Source organism: Equus quagga, chromosome 13, assembly GCF_021613505.1.
Source record: "Equus quagga isolate Etosha38 chromosome 13, UCLA_HA_Equagga_1.0, whole genome shotgun sequence".
Lineage (NCBI taxonomy): Eukaryota > Metazoa > Chordata > Mammalia > Perissodactyla > Equidae > Equus > Equus quagga.
In genome coordinates, this window is record NC_060279.1 from 44398831 (window position 1) to 44418366 (window position 19536).

A 19536-nucleotide genomic window follows, 5' to 3' on the forward strand; every position below is an offset into this window, starting at 1 on the left:
AGCCTACAGCCTCTATTATGTGTGTCATACTTGTTATTCCGGAGAGTTCATTTTGTATGTTAGGATACTCATTATTATAGTCGTAATATTTGAGTGATGAACACTACTAACAAACTAAAATAAGTGGGTAGAAACAGCACAAAAGAATAACTAGAAATGGTAAAAAAAAAAAAAAGTGTGTGTATATATAGATATATATATCTCCAAACTAAAAATAAGGCTTATAATAACAGTAGTAAAAGAGGGAAAAAAAACAGCTATACATAAAAAACGTACAAAGTGAAATAAGCAATTCATTTATAAAAAACATAAAAGGCCAAAAAGATAGAAAATATCAGTGAAATTTAAAGAAAATTAGCAAGAAAACAAGGTATCAAATCAAAACCAGAAGGTAAAATGGAAATAATAATTTTAAAGGAGTTTCAAAGAATGATAGACAAATATTTTAGGGAAGAATATATTCCATTTGGCAGTGTGATGACTTGTATCTAGAGCATATTTTTGTATGCAGAATCAAACAAATTTGATGAATACTTTTGTACGAAGTGTATAAAGAGCTTACTTTCTCCACATTTAAAGGATAAACATGCAGGCTGAAAGGAGAGCAAAAATTAAGTATACTGCTAAGACATTGTTACAGCCAGAATTACAGAATCAAGTGTAATTACCAGAGTTTAGAAAGTCAAATACTTTTCAATTTGAATGCTTATCTCAGGAAAAATACTCATGACATATTACTTTGAGGAAGTAATACAGATATCATGCCATACTAATCATTATTTTTAAAAGTTTTTCCAAAACTTCAAGAAATGTGAATTTACTCTGCCTGAATTTTTAAGTTATTTGTAATTTTAAATTTTATTTTCTTATGTTTCAAAAATAAAATCACACTAGTATTCTTGGGAATAAACTTTATTACTAGGGCTTTAAAATGTATACAAGATAATTGTACTAGTACCTGCAGGTAAATATGGGGATTGAGAGAAAAGGAATTCTTAGGAAAATTCTACATTCTACCTAGAGTACCTCTTAAGCTCCCTCTGCTGGCTACCATTTAAATAAAGTAGAAAAAAAGGTAAACCTTTTTTCTTTTGGGAAGTGATGGATGAGAGATGCATGATGAAGCTGACAACGATACTGCTGAAACTGAAAGGGAAATTCTTTTAAGTAAGGGCTAAGTCTAACTGATGACTACCTTCCCTAATAAGGTAGGACTTCCAAACAGATTTTGGGGGTGGGGAGCACTTAAAATAAGGGAGTTACTGTCAAGTCTGAATATGTTAATCATTAAATTGATAAGCAAAAATGTAAAAACATTTAGTACAAAATAAATCAACTATAAATATCATTTAACACTAGAAAAATTGAGTCAAATATATTTCACAAACTTCACTAGAACAAAAAGCTTACACCACACTATTTAATCTATTAATTTCAATATTAAATTTATTTTTTTCTTCCAGAGTGGGGTTAAGTAACAATTTAAATAATTATCAGGATGTATAAATGAACACCCATTCAGATAAAACATTACTGCTTAAAAGTGGCTATCTAAGAAATATTTTGTAAGTAATAAATATATTTTATGTTTAGGTTAACAGGCACCATCTTGAGAGCAGAAAAGTTTTTTTTTTAACCAATAAATAAATTACATTCAAGAAAACAAGGTGTTTATATCTAAAGTATGATATATCCTTAAACGTTTTTCTTCATGTAGCACCCAAACTTCCAAACTGTTTAGAAAGTATCTCCCAAAATACAACTCATACCTTAAGTCATAAAAATAAAGGCCAAGAAAAAAATCAATTTAAGACAAAATTTACAGTTTATATTCTTAATTCCCCATTCAATAAAATATCAATTGCCAATTTACTAAAAGTAATTGAACTGTATATATGCAATCTGTTACTGCTGAAAATCTGAAATATATACTTTTAAAAGTCACTCTTTCTCAAAGTATTTAAAATATTGCATCTCTGGTGGCAAACCCGAATACTATTAAGCATTTTATCTCCCTAGTTTTCACACTTCCACTCCCACCCCTACCCCTTTATCCTTTAATAGCCATCCAGTTTTTTTGGGGGGAGGAGGGGTGGTAAATATATACTTACTTATGTCCCAAACACAAAACACTGACAACACTCCTTGGTAAACAAGGAAATCCCAAAACAGTCCAAGCCTAGAGTTTTGCTCCCAAATGTGGCACAGGCTAAATGACAGGGGGGAAAAAAACAATCGATGGCCCTTATTGATGCAGTCAGAACGCTCCTGAGAGTCCGTGACTGTTCGAGAATTTGCTGATGTAATCCTGAAGAAAGTTTCGACACATTTTTCAGACAAATATCAAAGAATAAGTCTTTGATTGATAATTTTTCTATTTATTTCTGCCAAGGCGACTGAAAACACGAAAGCCTTTTCATCAGAGAGGTTAGCATAGATGTCAATTTCCTTTTCCTGTTTCTCTGTTAAAAGAAAAAGGGGAAGCTTAATATAAAGGCAGTAGATGCAGTAATTTTTTTAAAAAAACTTAAAGCTTTCAAGTATTTCTTTAAATGACAAATATTATACGTTATACTACAGTGTACACTGTGTTATAAAGTATGCTACTGAACTGAAAATTTTTAAAAATTACACAAAAGAGTTATAGAAATGCCATGAACTAAATTGTAAGACTAAATGGAAATGATGTATGTTTCTATACATAGTCTAATAGCTACATCATTTTTCTAAGACTCTCAAACATTTCCTTCTCCTCACTAGTATGAGCTCACTGTCTTGGTCAAAATGAATTTTCTCACCCTAAAGATGGTCCCTTCTGAACATCAGTGGTGCCTTTATGAATATATTAACTTCTTCACCTTAGCCCTGCTACAGAAAATAAGAATAATGAACATTTATGTCTATTTTTCCCCCTCCTGATTACAAATGTAATCCAAGTCCATGGTAGAAAATTTGAAAAATATAGAAAAACAAAAAAGAAAATAAAAATCATCTATTTTCTCATGAGCCAGCTAAAGTCACAATTAACAGCTTTGTGTACATTTTTCCAAATTTTCTCAGGCTCTATTATGATTCTACTTTTTCCTGTTTTTTAATTTTGTTTTGACCTTTTAATCAAAGGTAAACATGCACATAATTTAGAGTCAAATCATTTTTACCAAACTTGCTATAAAAACAGAAGTCCTCCCCCATATACATTTCCCACTCTCCAAATGCAACTACTTTTTTCTTCAATTGTTCCTTTTTGTTTTTATGTCTCTATCTCTAATATTTTTTATATGATGTTACTTTTTAGTTTTTTGATTTTAGGCATTATTAAGTGACTTTCTCCCATGGAAAATTAGGATTTTGTTGTTTTCCACGTATTGTACCACACTCTCCCCATTATATCACAATTTCGGGGAGATCAATATTCAATGTTTACATTATTCTATGTAAATTATTTTCCTTTTCCTGCACATTGTTTTCCCTGAAGGGATTCTCTTTTTTCATTTGCTTAGGTTTTCATTACTAATTCAACCCAAACTCTCTCCTAGTTATGTGTGCCTTTCAGAATTTTAGACATATTATGTATTATATCAATGTTATCGTCTTGAAGAAATCTCTCCAAGTCATCTGATGTGCTCCAATCTGAAACGGTTGTTTTCCAGGTCTGTTACACAACTGTTATCTTGAATCTCTTAACACCATGCTGCAGATTCTCTTCATCTCTCTCGAGTTGGACCCTGTGACCCGGATCCCAAGATACTTTCTTGGTTTATGTCTTCATTTTGATAACATGTATCCTGCAGTAGCTTCCTGAAAAAGGGAGTACAGGTAGCAAATTTTTTGAGACCCTAAATGTCAGAAAGTATCTTTGGTCAACCTTTACACTAACTCATAGTAGATATCCCCCTAGGATCACGAAGGCAAAAAATTGTCTGCCAACTACTACTGGTGCCACTGTTAAGAAAACCCAATACTGGGGCTGGCCCCATGGCCAAGTGGTTAAGTTCTCATGCTCTGCTTCAGCAGCCCAGGGTTTCACCGGTTTGGATCCTGGGCGCAGACATGGCACCACTCATCAGGCCATGCTGAGGCAGCATCCCACATGCCACAACTAGATGGACCCACAACTAAAAACAATACACAACTATGTACCAAGGGGTTTGGGGGAGAAAAAGGAAAAATAAAATCTTGAAAAAAGAAAACCCAATACCTTTTTTTATTTTTAAAATTATTGCTCAATTTACATACAGTGAAATACACAGATCTTAGGTACAATTGGATGAGTTCTGAGAAACATACACATCCATGTAACCCACACCACAATCAAGACATACAAAATTCTTCACGCTTCTTTCTGGTCAATCCCTCCCCACCCTCCCAGCAACCACTGTTCCGATTCTACCACCATAGATTCATTTTGCCTGTTCTTGAACTTCATATAAATGGCATCATATAGTATGTACTGTTTTGTGTTTAGCTTCTTCGTTCAACATGTTTTTTAAATTCACTGACGTTGCTCACATATAAATAGTTTGTTCCTGGCTGGGTAGTATTTTTCCCACTGTATTAATTCCAATATTATTTGATTCTTTTTTCTCTAAACACTTGAAGGATTTTCCCTTTAACCAAAGAGATCTGATTTATGATGAAATGCTCTGGTATAATCTCTACTTTTAACCATCCATTGGGCTGGGAATCTGGTGGGCCATTTCAACATGGAAACTGAACGTCCTTCAGGTTTGGGAAAATTTCTTAAATTATTTCATTGATGACTTCCTTCTCCTCCATCTTCTATGTTCATTTTCTGCAGCATCAATTATTTACAGATGTCGATCTCAAACTGGTCCTCTAAATTTCTTATCTTTCCCATTTTATTTTTTTCATCTCTTTTCCTATTGCTCTATGTTCTGGTACATTTCTTCAATTTTGTCTATAAGCCTTCTGTTAAAGTTTTTCATTTCTGCAAATCATATGAACATATATATATATATGTTCACTTTTTTGGGCGATTCACTTTTTTTTTTTACAGACTGGCACCTGAGCTAACAACTGTTGCCCCACCGGTACATAGTTATATATTTTTGCTGTAGGTCCTTCTGGTTGTGCTATGTGGGATGCTGGCTCAGCATGGCTTGATGAGCAGTGTCATGTCTGCGCCTGGGATCTGAACCTGAGAAACCCCAGGCCACTGAAGCGGAGCATACGAACTTAACCACTCAGCCACGGGGCTGGCCCCAAGATTCACATTTTAAAGTTCATTTTCCAGGTAAATTCTTGACATTTGCAATTTCCTTTTAAATATCATCTTACTCTTGTTTCAAGACTACAATATCTTCTCTTGCGAAGAATATTAATGATAGCTTTAATTTTTTCTTCTCCCTGCAAAAACTTGTTGTATCCAAATTATTTTTTCCCCTGTTGATTTGGTCTTAGCCTTTGATACTAGATGCTTTCTTCTGTATATCTGGGTAATTCTTGGTAATGTGCTCATGTTTAGGAGCGGGACCAAAAAAAGTTAATTAGCTCATGCACATATGTGGAGCTTGACTGTGGTCATCACTTTAGGATGATCTGACTGGGCCATTTCTTTGTGAAATCCCAAATGAATGTATCTGTATCTGGTATCCTAGAGAAGATACTTCTAATCTCTTACCTGAAAGATATAAAATAAGCCTGAACTCAATATTTATCATCTCAAATTTTCACCTAATCTTCCTGATCTTCACATAGTACCCCTGCCCTCACTGATGCCTGGTGTTCCCTAGACCAGAAACTCTGTTTTATCTTATCTTTCCCAAACGATAAACTTGGAGGGAGGATGAGGTAAACAGTCCTAGGGGGCTATTAAAAAAGAGACTTCCAGGGGCTGGCCCCGTGGCTGAGTGGTTAAGTTCACGCGCTCCGCTGCAGGCGGTCCAGTGTTTCGTCGGTTCGAATCCTGGGCGCGGACATGGCACTGCTCGTCAGACCACGCTGAGGCAGCATCCCACATGCCACAACTAGAGGAACCCACAACGAAGAATACACAACTATGTACCGGGGGGCTTTGGGGAGAAAAAGGAAAAAAATAAAATAAAATCTTTAAAAAAAAAAAAAAAGAGACTTCCAAACAATCTTGTTTTTAGCTTCACCTTCACCTCTACACTTCCAGACATAACTGACACACAAATTCCTGCCTTAAGGCAATTGTGTAATAAAAATCAGCTTCTTTCTTAGCTCTCCCCAAAGGAGCTTACAATTAGGTTTCATGGGTCTCCTCAAACAGTTTTCACCTCCTGGAATTTTGCTGCCTCTTCCATTCCTTGTCCTTGGGGGTTTTGCCCTTTAAAAAAAAATCCCTTTACTGTGATTTTACTAGGATCTGGTAGGGTACAGAGCTAGATGTTTTTATTCAATCCACCATCTTTAACTTGAAGTCTACATTAATTCTATATGTTCACTAATAAAACACTCAGAATTGCAGAATATACTTTAATCAGTTAAAATATCACCCCTACATTACTAATATCCAGGATAATCATACTCCCCACATATAAAAACATCTTAAACTGACCAAAAATTGTTAAGTTTAAAGGTTTGTTTTTATTATTTGTTATTATCTAGGTGTCTAACAAGCTTTCCTTTTCCATTCTTTTTCCTACTCTTTTTCAAAATACAGAAAACAATAAAGTCAATTAAAAACATGTTTTCAGACACATTGTCAGGTTTTCCTTATTAAAATAAAAGTAAAGCTTGCTTCAAATTTTTCAACTGCCTATGAAGAGGGAATCAAAACTGATTTAAACTAATTACTTAACACTAAGAAACCTATCAAAGAAGTCTATTCTAAAATATACAGATATTTCAAAAGTTCATATTTTCTATCCGCATTATATTTAGAAAACATGGTCTGCCTCAAGGGTTGGCAAAAATACAGCCCAGGGGCCAAATCTGGCCCACCACCTGTTTCTATAAAGTCTTACTGGCACACAGCCATGCACATTCATTTACATATTGTCTATGGCTGCTTTCCAGCCACCACGACAAAGCAGTGCAGCTGCGACAAAGACTGTAAGGCCCACAAAGCCTAAAATATTTATTGCCTGGCTCTTTACAGAAAAAGTTTGCTCACTCCCCTGGGCCTACCTTAAGAGATTCCAGTTTATTCTCCAAAAATTGCCTTGAGCACTTTCCTGTTTGTACTAAAAGCAAATAAAAGCATATCTTACTCTAGAACTAGCTTTCTTAAAACTTTTCTATAATAAACTGAAAATACCTGACAAAAACTTACAGCCAAATAAATCTTCTTTTTTCAAGTTAACATGAAATAAAAGTTCAAATCTGCATATATAGAGTCCTAGCATAACTCTATCAACTTCATTTCCCCAATAAAAGACTGTCATCATCTGCTTTCTCATCTCCTCTCAAGCACCACCAGAAGCATTCCTTCTCCATTCTTTGGGTTATATTCCCTTTACCTCAATTGAAAAGAATGTTCTGCTTTCTAGGCCAACCAGTATTTCCCTCTTTTCTCTTTCCTCTTTGACTTTTCGTTTCCTTCGGAAACAGTCTTTTGCATAGATTTTCTGATCATCCCATTGTTAAAAAAGCACATTCAAATTGAGAAAATAACTCAAACTCTCTGGAAGAGCAGTATAATAGAAGGAAAGAGAAAAAGCAATAAAATTACCCAAGAAATTAAGGTGTATCTAAGTACGGTCTTCATAGGATACAGTCAAATACAACATAAACGCTATTCCTTTGGCCATACAATATTAAAAAATCTTTAACTTTGATAAAATTTAGGGACAGCTATACCAGTGAAGTTATTTTCCCCAGCAGCAGTAACTTTATGTAAATAAAAGCACACAAAGCAGACAGAAATGGTGACTGGGTAAAAAATTCTCAGCATCTAAAATACGAGAAATCTACATTTATGCTTGAATACCTGAATACCTAAGACTGACTACTTGAAAAAGCAAAGCATAACTCACAAATAACATAAGAAATTATAAACACATTTCACTAAAGAAGAAATTATATTGGCAGAGGTTTTTAAAGAATTAAAAAGAGCAACTATCCTTTTTTTTCATTAATAACTGGCTTCAAAGTCTCAATTTTAAAAAGATAATCATGGGCACATGGGGGTTTCATTATACTATTCTCTCTTCTCTTGTGTAATCTTTGAAATTTTCCATAATAAAAAGCTTTTTAAAAGATGTATAAATCAAAGAAGAGAAGCTAAAGCTTTAGTATGGTTAAAAACAAGTTATTGGTAGACACATTACTTATCAGAAGAAAGGAGAAGATACGTAAGGAGAAATATAAACGCATTTTGGACCAAGGGGAATTTACCTAACTATCTAAAAGCTGCTTCAAAGTAGGAAGGACACAATAACCAATCTAAAAACTCATACTGAGGAACACTTTCAATAGTAAATTTTTAAAGCACATAGTATAACAATTTGAAATAAGTCTGAACAGAACTCAGATTTATCCTTAAAAAAACAAAATAAACTCCAAAGTACAGTCATTTTAATAGGCTTCTCCAGAAGCCATTTACAAATTATCATCTCTGAACTCTATTAGTTTATAGCAAGGTGAGTTTTACTTAAGCCTTTAGCTTTCCAGTAAGAATTAAATTTCTGTGTTTTTTAACAAGCATCTACCTCAGAGGAAATGCTTTCAAACTAAAATATGATTGTGATTTCAGTCCAGGAGTTCAGTGCCTCCCAAACACTTTCTTCACTACCATCTAATGAAGATCTGAGACAAACTTCATCCTCGGAAAACCTGCTTGGGTTTGTTCATACCTCGTTCCTCCTCGTGCTTTTTGGCAGACGCACTCTTAGGTCTTCCTCTTCCTCGTCTGATATGATCTGAATGGCTGTTACTTCGAGATCTCTTTCTGTTTTCTAAATCCTTATTTACTGTAGAATTTATCTTCTCTCGCCTAACTCTCTCTGTCCGCCTCCTCTTGGCCTCATGCTTGTTTTCTGTACGGACGAGTAAAAGTGATATACTTTAGAGCTTAGCAAGCACTACCTGCCCAAGTTCTCAATGCCTTCTTTTTCCTTCTAAATAGCACTAGAGTTTGCTGCTGGCATATTTTATAAAATGATAACCACAACATCTATGTCCCTCACACCCGCACAGGAAAAACAGAAATTCAACGGAATTTAGATCCACATTAACACATAGGTAGGAGGAATCTTGTAACAGAAGACAAGTTTCTTTATTTGGCACATTTAATTTCAACCCCTACAAGTTCACACAATTTCACAGTGACCTTTCTGCCTTTCTCCTTCTCTCTGCTTCCAATTAAAAATAGTCAAGTATTAGAAAAGGGAAAAAAATTCCATTTCTTTTTGTCCCCTACCCAAATTACAGATTTGAAGTATGTCAAATATGCAAAAGCAAAACTGACCTTAACCATAATATATTAAGCTTACCAATAAAAAGCAAACAGAAAGCATCCATAACAAATATAAAAACACTAGGGAAGTAAGCAGTTAGTTTTCACTTTAGCCACAGATGACATCATTTCTGACATTCTAGGAACATGTTAATCCCTAACTGGAATAGCAACAGGAGAACTTTAGTCAATATGGTGATTTAATTAAGTAACGCAAGAAGCCAGCCCCTTCACTCCAAACAAATCAAAATGTTGGATAAGACAAACAACAAACTAAAAACCAAAAATTTGCTTTAATACATACCTGAACGCAAAAGCAAGAAAGAGAATTTCCCAAATGCCTAAAAGCACAACAGTAAAGAGGCAAAACAAATAAGAACATTCATATCCCAAGAACTAAAGGGAACAATTTAAAAGACTGTCAAATAAGTATGTTCAATAGGCTACTGTAAAGTTAAAAAAAAATTTAAGTAAAATATGTAACAGTTATTTTCAAATACCATATCCTTGGAGAATTAGTTAATTCCAGGTCTCAGATCAGATATATACCAGATGATGTGTTTAATTATTCCTGATTGCAAGAAAGTTATCAAGGAAAACAGGGTCTAGTTAAAGGACTCAATGGCCAACTTGAAGAGGCTCCCATTGACCAGTAGACGACAATTCGAACATCAATAAAAACAGTAACTATAACAGACTGAAACATATCAAATATACTTAAAACCAGGAGTACATGACATTAAACACAAAAACAAAAGCAAAAATTACTTGGTCACCATAGGAAGACGCTAAAGAACCAACTCACCATTTTGAAAACTTAAATAAAGAAAAACAATAAAGCATGTAGCCCGCCTTTTCTATTAGAACTGTACCATTCACTGGGTAACCAAAGAGCAAATGAAGGGAAGTTTCTCATTTTAGAATTACGGCAGCTAAAAAAATGAAGAAGGAGTGACAAAATCAGAGTATCACCATTTTCAACCTGAAATGAACTAAAGGATCTAAGTACTAAATAAACATCAACAGCTGCTAACATCACAAAAACAGGGATAAAGCAGAATTTATGTGCCTCCTGATAGAAGACTTCCCTAATTAAGTACTCTTGTAAAAAAAAAAAAAAAAAAAAATCGAATTTCATCAAGCCCTTAGATCCAAATTACAATTCACAGGAAAAACAGAAGTCCATGGAGACACAAACAGCACATCCAGACGGACAGGTGATGGAGATTTTTAACATATAATTTGCAAGGAAAAAAAGAGAAAATAGATAAAAAGAGAGCTAAGAAAAGATATCACCCAGGGCCAGCCCAGCGGCACAGTGCTTAAGTTTGCACGTTCCACTTTGACAGCCCGCGGTTCACTGGTTCAGATCCCGGGTGCGGACATGGTACCGCTTGGCACACCATGCTGTGGCAGGCATCCCACATATAAAGTAGAGGAAGATGGGCACGGATGTTAGCTCAGGGCCACTCTTCCTCAGCAAAAAGAGGAGGACTGGCGGCAGATGTTAGCTCAGGGCTAATCTTCCTCAAATAAATAAATAAATAAAGATAGCACCCATATGCAATGTGTGGATCTCATTTGGAATCTGTTTCTAAAAGCCTTAAGACCATTTATGAGAAACCTGAAAATTTCAACACCAGTTGGACACTGATATTAAGGAATTATTGTTAATCTTTTACTGTGCTTATGTTTTTAAAGGTCTATCTTTTAAAAACAGAATGAAATATTTATAACTGAAACTATATGAAATTTGCTTAAAAATAATATGTAAGGGAAGGAGTAAATGTGGGTGTGGATGGGTCAGGGTTGGCCATTTTCCACTCATGCGTATCCTTAGAATTTCTCAAAGAAAAAAAGTTGAAAGAAATAGTAATAGGTAAAGCTTTTTATAGTATGCCTTTTAAAGTTTGACACTGAATTTAGGTTTGTTCCTCCAGCTACCCACTCATCTCTGCAACCTTCTTCACAGCCAAAGTTCTCAAAAAAGAGGAACCTGTACTTTCTGCCTTAAGTTTCTCACCTCCCATTCACTCATCAATCTACTCCAGTATAGTTTCCAACACAATGAAAATGATCATCAAGAAGGACAAAAATCTGTTATCAAATCCAACAGACATTGCTCTTTATTCATCTTAATATCATCTCTCAAAAATTCAACAAAGATGACTACTCTTGTCCTTGAAATTATTTCACTTGATTTTCAGGCTCTCCAGGTTTCCTATCTCACCAGCCATCTTCTTTGCTGTCTTCTCCTCTTCATTTCTAATATGAAAGCCTCACGACTCTGCCCTAAGCCCTGTTCTCTTACTGACACTCTGCCTAGATAATCTATAGACCCAAAACAATAAACACTATTGTTATGATGGCTCTAAATTTATACTTTCAGTTCTGACCTCGTCCCAAAGTTCTAGACTGCCTACCTACAGCTTCACCTTCTATCACAAGCATTTCAAATGTATCAAAAAATAACTCTTGGGCTGGCCCCGGCCCCGTGGCCTAGCGGTTAAGCTGGGTGCACTTTGATTTAGCAGCCCAGGTTCAGTTCCCAGGCACATACCTACACCACTCGTCGGCAGCGACCCACATACAAAGAGAGGAAGACTGGAACAGATGTTAGCTCAGAGAGAATCTTCCTCAAGCAAAAAGAGGTCAATTGGCAACAGATATTAGCTCAGGTAGAATCTTCCTCAGGAAAAATAAAATAAAATAACTCTTGATTTTCCTTCATCCAAATCTGTTCCTCCCCCAACCTTCATTATATTAGTAAACAGCACCAACCAGTTGGACAAGCCAAATAACTTGTCATTTGTGGCTCAGTTTACTGAAGCTTACATCATCCAAAGGTCCAAAGATACTCCTTGCAAAATACATCCACAATTTCTTCATTTTTCTCCACCTCCACGGGCAACATCCAAATCAAATACATTCCCTACAGAGCTGCCAAAATTATCTTAGAAACAAAAACAAAAACAAACTGTATGGCTCCCCTTCTAAAACCTTTCGTTTGGTTCTCACCATATTTAAAATAAAGTCAAATTTCCTTACCAAAGACTCCAAGTCCCTACAAGAACTGACACCTCTCTCCAATCTCATCTGACACCATTAGCCACTTTGTTCACTGCACCCCAGACATGCTTTCCTTTTAATAAAACAGGCTCCTTCCTCTCCTTGAGTCTCTGCATTTGCTAATCCTTCTGCCTAAAGCTCTCCTCCCAACGCTCTTCACGAGACAGGCTTTATTTCCTTCAGCTGTCAATTTATAGGTCACCCCCAGAACCCCCCCAGCCCATGTTACCTTCTAGAATCTACTACTACTACTATAATCTACTACTATAAGCTGTCGTTTTTTTAATTATATGCTCAATATGTCCCCCCCATCCAAATATAATCTCTATGAAAGCTGGGACACCTTTGTCTATCTTATTCACAGAACCTAGAACGTTACCTACTCATAGTAAGTGGTGATGAATAAATAAAATCAGACTGAGCACATGCATTTATATCACCACCTTCTCACGATACCATTGAAATGAAACTAAAACATAGGTAAAAAGTAAAGGGAAAAAGGAAAATAAATCTGCAGAGTTGGAAACAAGGAAAGGGTACTATTAATGATCCAAAACTACAGAATTTCAGCAAACTGACAGGCTGACAGATTCTGATTAAGAAACCAGAATAGAACAAACTGTAATCCAAAACAGGAATAAGAGATGGCTCCTATAGAAGGGAGAGCTGTTCTTCCCAAAGATACTCCCAGGACAGGACAAACAGTACAGTAAGGGAGAACAGGCCACAAGGTGATCATCAGAATAACTACGTTTAGGACTACTGCTGAACAGTTGGGCCTGTGTATACAGAGCAACTGACATAAGGAAGTAAAGCTCTCTCGTGAACTAAGCAACATTTAAGATAACTTTGAACCTCCACGACACAGAAAAGAAGAAACAAACAAACAAAGGCAGCTCCTCATAAAAATGAAATACTCTAAGGGATTCCACACTCTGCCCTAGACCGAAGCTTTCCTTATTTTGGCAATCATGGAATTCAACAGCTGCCCCCAGCTCACCTAATTTACATCTAAAAGCCTGCCAATAAGCTCCTCCCGATTATACAGTAAAGAGATCTGGTGTCAAAAAAGACCTTCTGGGGCCGGTCCACGGCCGAGTGGCTAAGTTGGCATGCTCCGCTTTGGGGGCCCAGGGTTTCGCTGGTTTGGATCCCAGGTGCGGACATGGCACCGTTCATCAGGCCACGCTGAGGCAGTGTCCCACATGCCACAACTAAAAGGACCCCCAACTAAAATATGCAAATGTGTACTGGGGGGATTTGGGGAGAAAAAGCAGAAAAAAAAAAAAGACCTTTAAAACAGTGTAGGATATTCATGCAAGTTATCTACAGTGATAAATGAAGTCCTTCATTTATAAATATCAACAATTAAGGATTATCAGCTATTTGAGGAAAACAAAGTGTGAGAGAGAAGGAACAAGATAAAACAGGAGGAACACAGGTAGTTCAGGAAACAAGAAAAATATTTTCTAACATTCTAATGCATACCTTCAGAGAGATATGAGAGGAGATTATACCATTAAGAATAAGACTCTTTTGCAGAAGTAGAAAATTCCATCCTAGAATTCATATGGAATCTCAAAGGACCCCAAATAGGGAAAACAATTTTGAAAAGGAACAAAGTTGGAAGTTTCACACTTCCTGATTTCAAAACTTACTACAAAGCTATAGTAATCAAAAAAGTGGACTGCCATATGACATACAGACCAACAGAATAAAACAGAGAGCTCAGGAATAAATCCTCAAACGTATATTCACATGATTTCCAGTAACGGTGCCAAGACAATTCAAGGAGGAAAGAACAGTATTTTCAAGAAGTGGTATTGGAAAAACTGGCTATCCACACACAAAAAAAATTAAATTAACCCTTATACCATATACAAAAACTAACTCAAAATGGATTGAAGACCTAAATATAACAGCTAAAACTACAAAAATGCTTAGGAAAAACAACAGGGGAAAAGCTCCATGACATTGGACTTGGGAATGATCTCTTGGATATGACACGAAAAGTACACGCAAGAAAAGAAAATAGACAACTAGGACTTCATTAAAATTAGAAATTTTTGTGCATGAAAGAACACTATCAACAGAGTAAAATGGCAACTCATGGAATGGGAGAAAATGTTTGCAAACATCTATCAAATAAGGGATTAACATCCAGAACAAAAACAGGTTCTACAACTCAATCACAAAAAACAACTCAATTAAAAAATGGGCAAAGAACTTCAATAGACATTTCTCAAAGAAGAGAGACAAATGGCCAATAAACACATGAAAAGATGTTCAATATCACTAATAATTAGGGAAATGCAAATCAAAATCACAAGACATTACTTCATACCCATTAGGATGGATACTATCAAAAGCACATAAAATAATAAGTGTTGGTGAGGATGTGGAGAAACCAAAACCTTTGTGCGTGGCTGGTGGTAATGTAAAATGGTGCAGCAGCTATGGAAAAAGATGTGGCAACTCCTCAGAAAATTAAACAGAGAATTATCATATGATCCAGCAATTCCACTTCTGGGCATATCTCCAAAAGAAATGAAAGCAGGGAACTGAACAGGTATTTGTACACTCATGCTCATTAGCAGCATTATTCACAATAGCCAAAAAGTGGAAGCAACTCAAGCGTCCAGCAATGCACGAATAGATAAACAAAATGTGATATATACATAAAATGGGATATTATTCAGGAAGCAAATTCTGACACATGCTACAACATGCACGAACTGCAAAGACCCTATGCAAAGTGAAATGAGCCAGACACAAAGGGACAAATATTGCATGATCCCATTTATGGGAGGTAACTACAGTAGTCAAATTCACAGGCACAGAAAGAACAGTGGCTACCTGAGGCAGTAGGGAAGGGGAACGGGGAACTATTGTTTAATGGATATGGAGTCTCAGTTTGGGAAGATGAAGAGAGTTCTGGAGATGCACAGTGGTGATAGTTAAGTACACAATATTAATGTACTTAATGCCACTGAATTGTATACATAAAATGGTTAAAATACTAAATTTTATGTTACATATATTTTACCACAATAAAAGATATGATAAAAATAAGATTTTATCAAAGAAGAAATCAGAAAACAAGATGAACTGCTAAAAATTAAAGCGCAAAAGACAAGCTAAATAATGGACGTGTCTGAAGACAGAAATACAGATCTAGAAAGGGAAATCAATGAAATTTCCTGGAACAAGGCAAAAGGACAAAGAGAGAGAATATGTGACAGTAAATGAAGAGAAATGAAGGAAAAATCCAACAAATCTAATAATTATCTATGATGTAATTGCTAATTATCCACCCAACATTCACTTCCCCCTCTTCATCAAGAAGAGAATCTTGTTCTGCTCAAGAAGGCAAGGTGCCTAGCTAAGATATACACATTCCAAGACTCCTGCAGTGAAGTGGCCATGAAATTTAGTTCTGGCCAATGACATGTCAGTGGAATTGGGTAAGGTTTTCAGAAAGATTTTTCTTTAAGGGCATAAGCATGGCTGGCATGCCCCTTTATCTCTCTGCCCTTCCCTCTTCTTCCTGCTTGGAAGGCTCATGGGATGCCTCAAAGTACAACAGCTACCTTGTAACAAGGAGGATGAGAGCCTCAGGATGGAAGAAAGAGAAGAGCCTAGGTCCTTGATGACATCACTGACTCACTGGTCCTGTAGTGCCAACTTCATCTTTCTTCACCAAACAGGAAAAGTAAACTATCTGTCCAGTCCCATGTCAGTCAGGTTTTCTGTGGATGGTGATCCTGATAATATCATCCAATAAGCATGCCAGAAAGAAAAAAAAAAAGGAATGGAGAAAAAGAAATAACAGGTAAAAATTGCCCTAAGCTGAAGACTTGAGCCTTCAGATGGAAAGGACTCACTGAGTAGCAAAGAATGAGAATGACATTTAAGTGTGAGTGCAAAGGAAACGCATTCTTCACAATGGGAGAGAGGAAACGTACCACCTCTTCTCTCTTATGAAAACTTTTTCCAGGTGTGAAACAATTTCTGGAAAGTTTGTTTCAGAAATAAACACACACGGGTTAAAAGAAATAATACTATCTAAGAAAAAGTGAGATTATCCCTGGAGTACAATGGAAAGAAATCTTAGTATGACAGCTATGCAGCAGCCCTAAAATCAGTCAGTCTTAATTAGAAGTAATCAGAGGATTCTATTTAAAAAAAAGTCTTAAATATAAATATAGATATCATTACATAAACCATATGATTAAGAACCTAAAAGTACAGATGCAGAGATGAAGTTATGCATTTCTTCATCAAAAGGCAAAATAAAAACTACATAAAAAACATGTTGTGCATATGAAACGTATAGCAATTTTAAGTGATTAGCATATAAGAAATAATGTTTTCTGAAATAAAACCAAACCTTCATTGTCAAGCAATTCTGAGTTGAGGATCACTTACTTCTAAATTAATGCTCAATCACTTTGGATTTATAAAAGGAACTGGTGATAATCATTTCTCCATTTTTTTCCCCTTAACTAAAAGTGAATATGTCATTTATAGACTTTTTTGCTTATTTATCAGCCTGTGCCTGTTAACTCATCTTAGAAAATAATTTGAAAAGTAAGTTTAGGTTTAATTTTTTTTGTCCCTTTTTTCCTTCCCCTAATGAAAAATAAGGAGGTTATTTGACTAAGCTTAACCTAAAGCTTATACCCACTGAGAAATACACAGTTAAATATTAATAAGCTATTCCAATTTCCTACTTTTAAATCTTTTTTCTTACCTTCAGAAGTCTTTTATAAACTAGTATCTCATCTAGAATTTCAGTTTTTCTTTATAGTTTTTATAATTAAAATTTTTAAAAGGAAAAAGATATATCCATGGTTATTAAATGCAAAATGGCATCCTTAAGATTACTAACCAGCCAGAACACCCATCTGGAAAACCAAATTAAAAGATTTGGAACAAACTGGGTTTGTTCTCACCAAAAACTGCTTCTGTCAGTATTTGGTGACTGACCAAATATTTAAATAGATAACTACTACAGTAGTTACAGACTGATCAAATATTTGAATAACTACTACAGTGCTCAAGGTTTGGTCCTTTGAGATACTCTCAATTTTAGGAAATACAATATTTCCTTTCATCTCTTTTTTAAAGAAATATCTTCAAATTGACAGTTTAAGACTTAATCTCAAGGCTACTTTTTAAAATCTCAGTCAACCATTCAATTTAGAAATTAAATTCTACATAAACAAGACAGCTAATTTCAAAAAATGTATCTCCGTTTAATATTGGCCCCCCAAAAAGGACAAAAGAAACAACACATACCTAACTCATTTGGAAAGGCGTCAAAGAATATTTTGCCTTGAGGTTCTATGCACTCGTACAAAACACTGAACATTTCTTAATACAGTTTTATTTGGAATACTCATCTCCTCCTCTGACCAAAATTAATTTTAAACTTGTAAAACTCTCTTCATTTCCATAATAGATTTTGATTATTTATATGTGTTTTCAGCTAGACAAAGGTCTATATAATTTTACTGTCCTACTTCCTTATTTCTATGTATGTTATAAAGATACAAAGATAATTAATATACTTGAAAAACCTGAGTTTTGAACAATCCAAACCTAGATAAATCTATTTTACTTAGATTATTTTCCTCCTGCATGTCACAAAGTTACAATAATAACTAAGAGTTTTCCACAAACTGAAATTTAAAATTATCTTTTATAGCTTTGATTTCACTTTTAAAATAAGTGCAATTTGAGCTTTAAAGATGGTTCTCTTTTTTGTTTTAAATGTTTAACTATGCAAATAAATCTTCCTTGATATCCAGTGATCTATCCATCTATACATTTACTGATTAATAACTACATGTAGGAATCATTTTGTGGGGTTTTAGAAACAAACAAAAAATAGAACTACCATATGATCCAGCAATTCCACTTCTGGGTATTTATCTGAAGAAAACAAAAACACTAAGTCAAAAAGATATATGCACTCCCATGTTTACTGCAGCATTATTTACAATGGCCAAGATGTGGAAACAATCTAAGTGTCCATCAACAGATGAATGGACAAGCAAAATGTGGTGTGTGTATATACAATGGAATATTCTTCAGCCATAAAAATGAATGAAATCTTGCCACTTGCAACAACATGGATGGACCTTGAGGGCATTATACTAAGTGAAATAAGTCAGCCAGAGAAAGACAAACACCATATGATCTCACTTACATGTGGAATTAAAAAAAAGAACAAAACACCAAGCTCATAGTTACAGAGAATAGACTGGTAGTTGCCAGAGATGCAGGTTGGGGAGGTGGGTGAAATGGTGAAGAGGGGTCCAAAAGGTACTTCCAGTTATAAAATAAATAAGTCACAGGGATGTAATGTACAGCATGGTGACTATAGTTAATAATACTGTATTGCATATTTGAAAGTTGCTAAGAGTAAATCTTAAAAGCACTTATCACAAGAAAAAAAATTTTGTAAAAATCAAGTTCAGGGGCTGGCCCCGTGGCCGAGTGGTTAAGTTCGCACGCTCCACTGCAGGCGGCCCAGTGTTTCGTTGGTTCGAATCCTGGGCGCAGACACGGCACTGCTCATCAAACCACGCTGAGGCAGCATCCCACATGCCACAACTAGAAGGACCCACAACGAAGAATACACAACTATGTACTAGGGGACTTTGGGGAGAAAAAGCAAAAAAATAAAATCTTAAAAAAAAAAAAGTTCATACAAGTATTGTTTTGCACTTTTTTCTAAAATAGTTTTAAAGATTTCTTCCAACTCAGTACCTAAAAATCTGCATCATTCTTTCTAATCAGCACATACCGTTGTTCCCTAAAAGATGTACCCTACTTAACTAACCATTCCCCTACTTATGATATTTGGCTTAACTTTTTGCTACTATAAACAGTGTTGCCTGAAAATCCTAGTAAATATTTTATTGTGCATCATAAACAATTATATCTCTCGGCTACAGACCTACTGATAAAGAGGTCTAGATTCTAGTAAATATTTTATTGTGTATCATAAACAATTATATCTCTCGGCTACAGACCTACTGATAAAGAGGTCTAGATTCTAGTAAATGTTTTATTGT

At 35.3% G+C, this 19536-nt stretch overlaps 1 protein-coding gene across 3 annotated transcripts in view; it reads right to left on the bottom strand.

The window, feature by feature from the left end:
* Positions 1-1419: 1419 nt before the first annotated feature.
* Positions 1420-19536, bottom strand: part of C13H16orf87 (chromosome 13 C16orf87 homolog) — a 27429-nt gene continuing 9312 nt past the window's right edge. The window contains exons 3-5 of one of the 3 annotated variants that reach the window (XR_006891660.1): positions 8781-8963; positions 2799-3798; positions 1420-2462 (exon numbers count right to left, since the gene is read on the bottom strand). Coding sequence is in view for 2 of the 3 variants with exons in the window: in XM_046683376.1 (XP_046539332.1) it covers positions 2344-2462; positions 8781-8963 (302 nt within the window). In the remaining variant the exon portion in view is untranslated. Of the gene's footprint in view, positions 2463-2798; positions 3799-5128; positions 5642-8780; positions 8964-19536 lie in introns of those variants that run through there. The other 2 variants (XM_046683376.1, XM_046683377.1) reach the window with 2 other exon arrangements.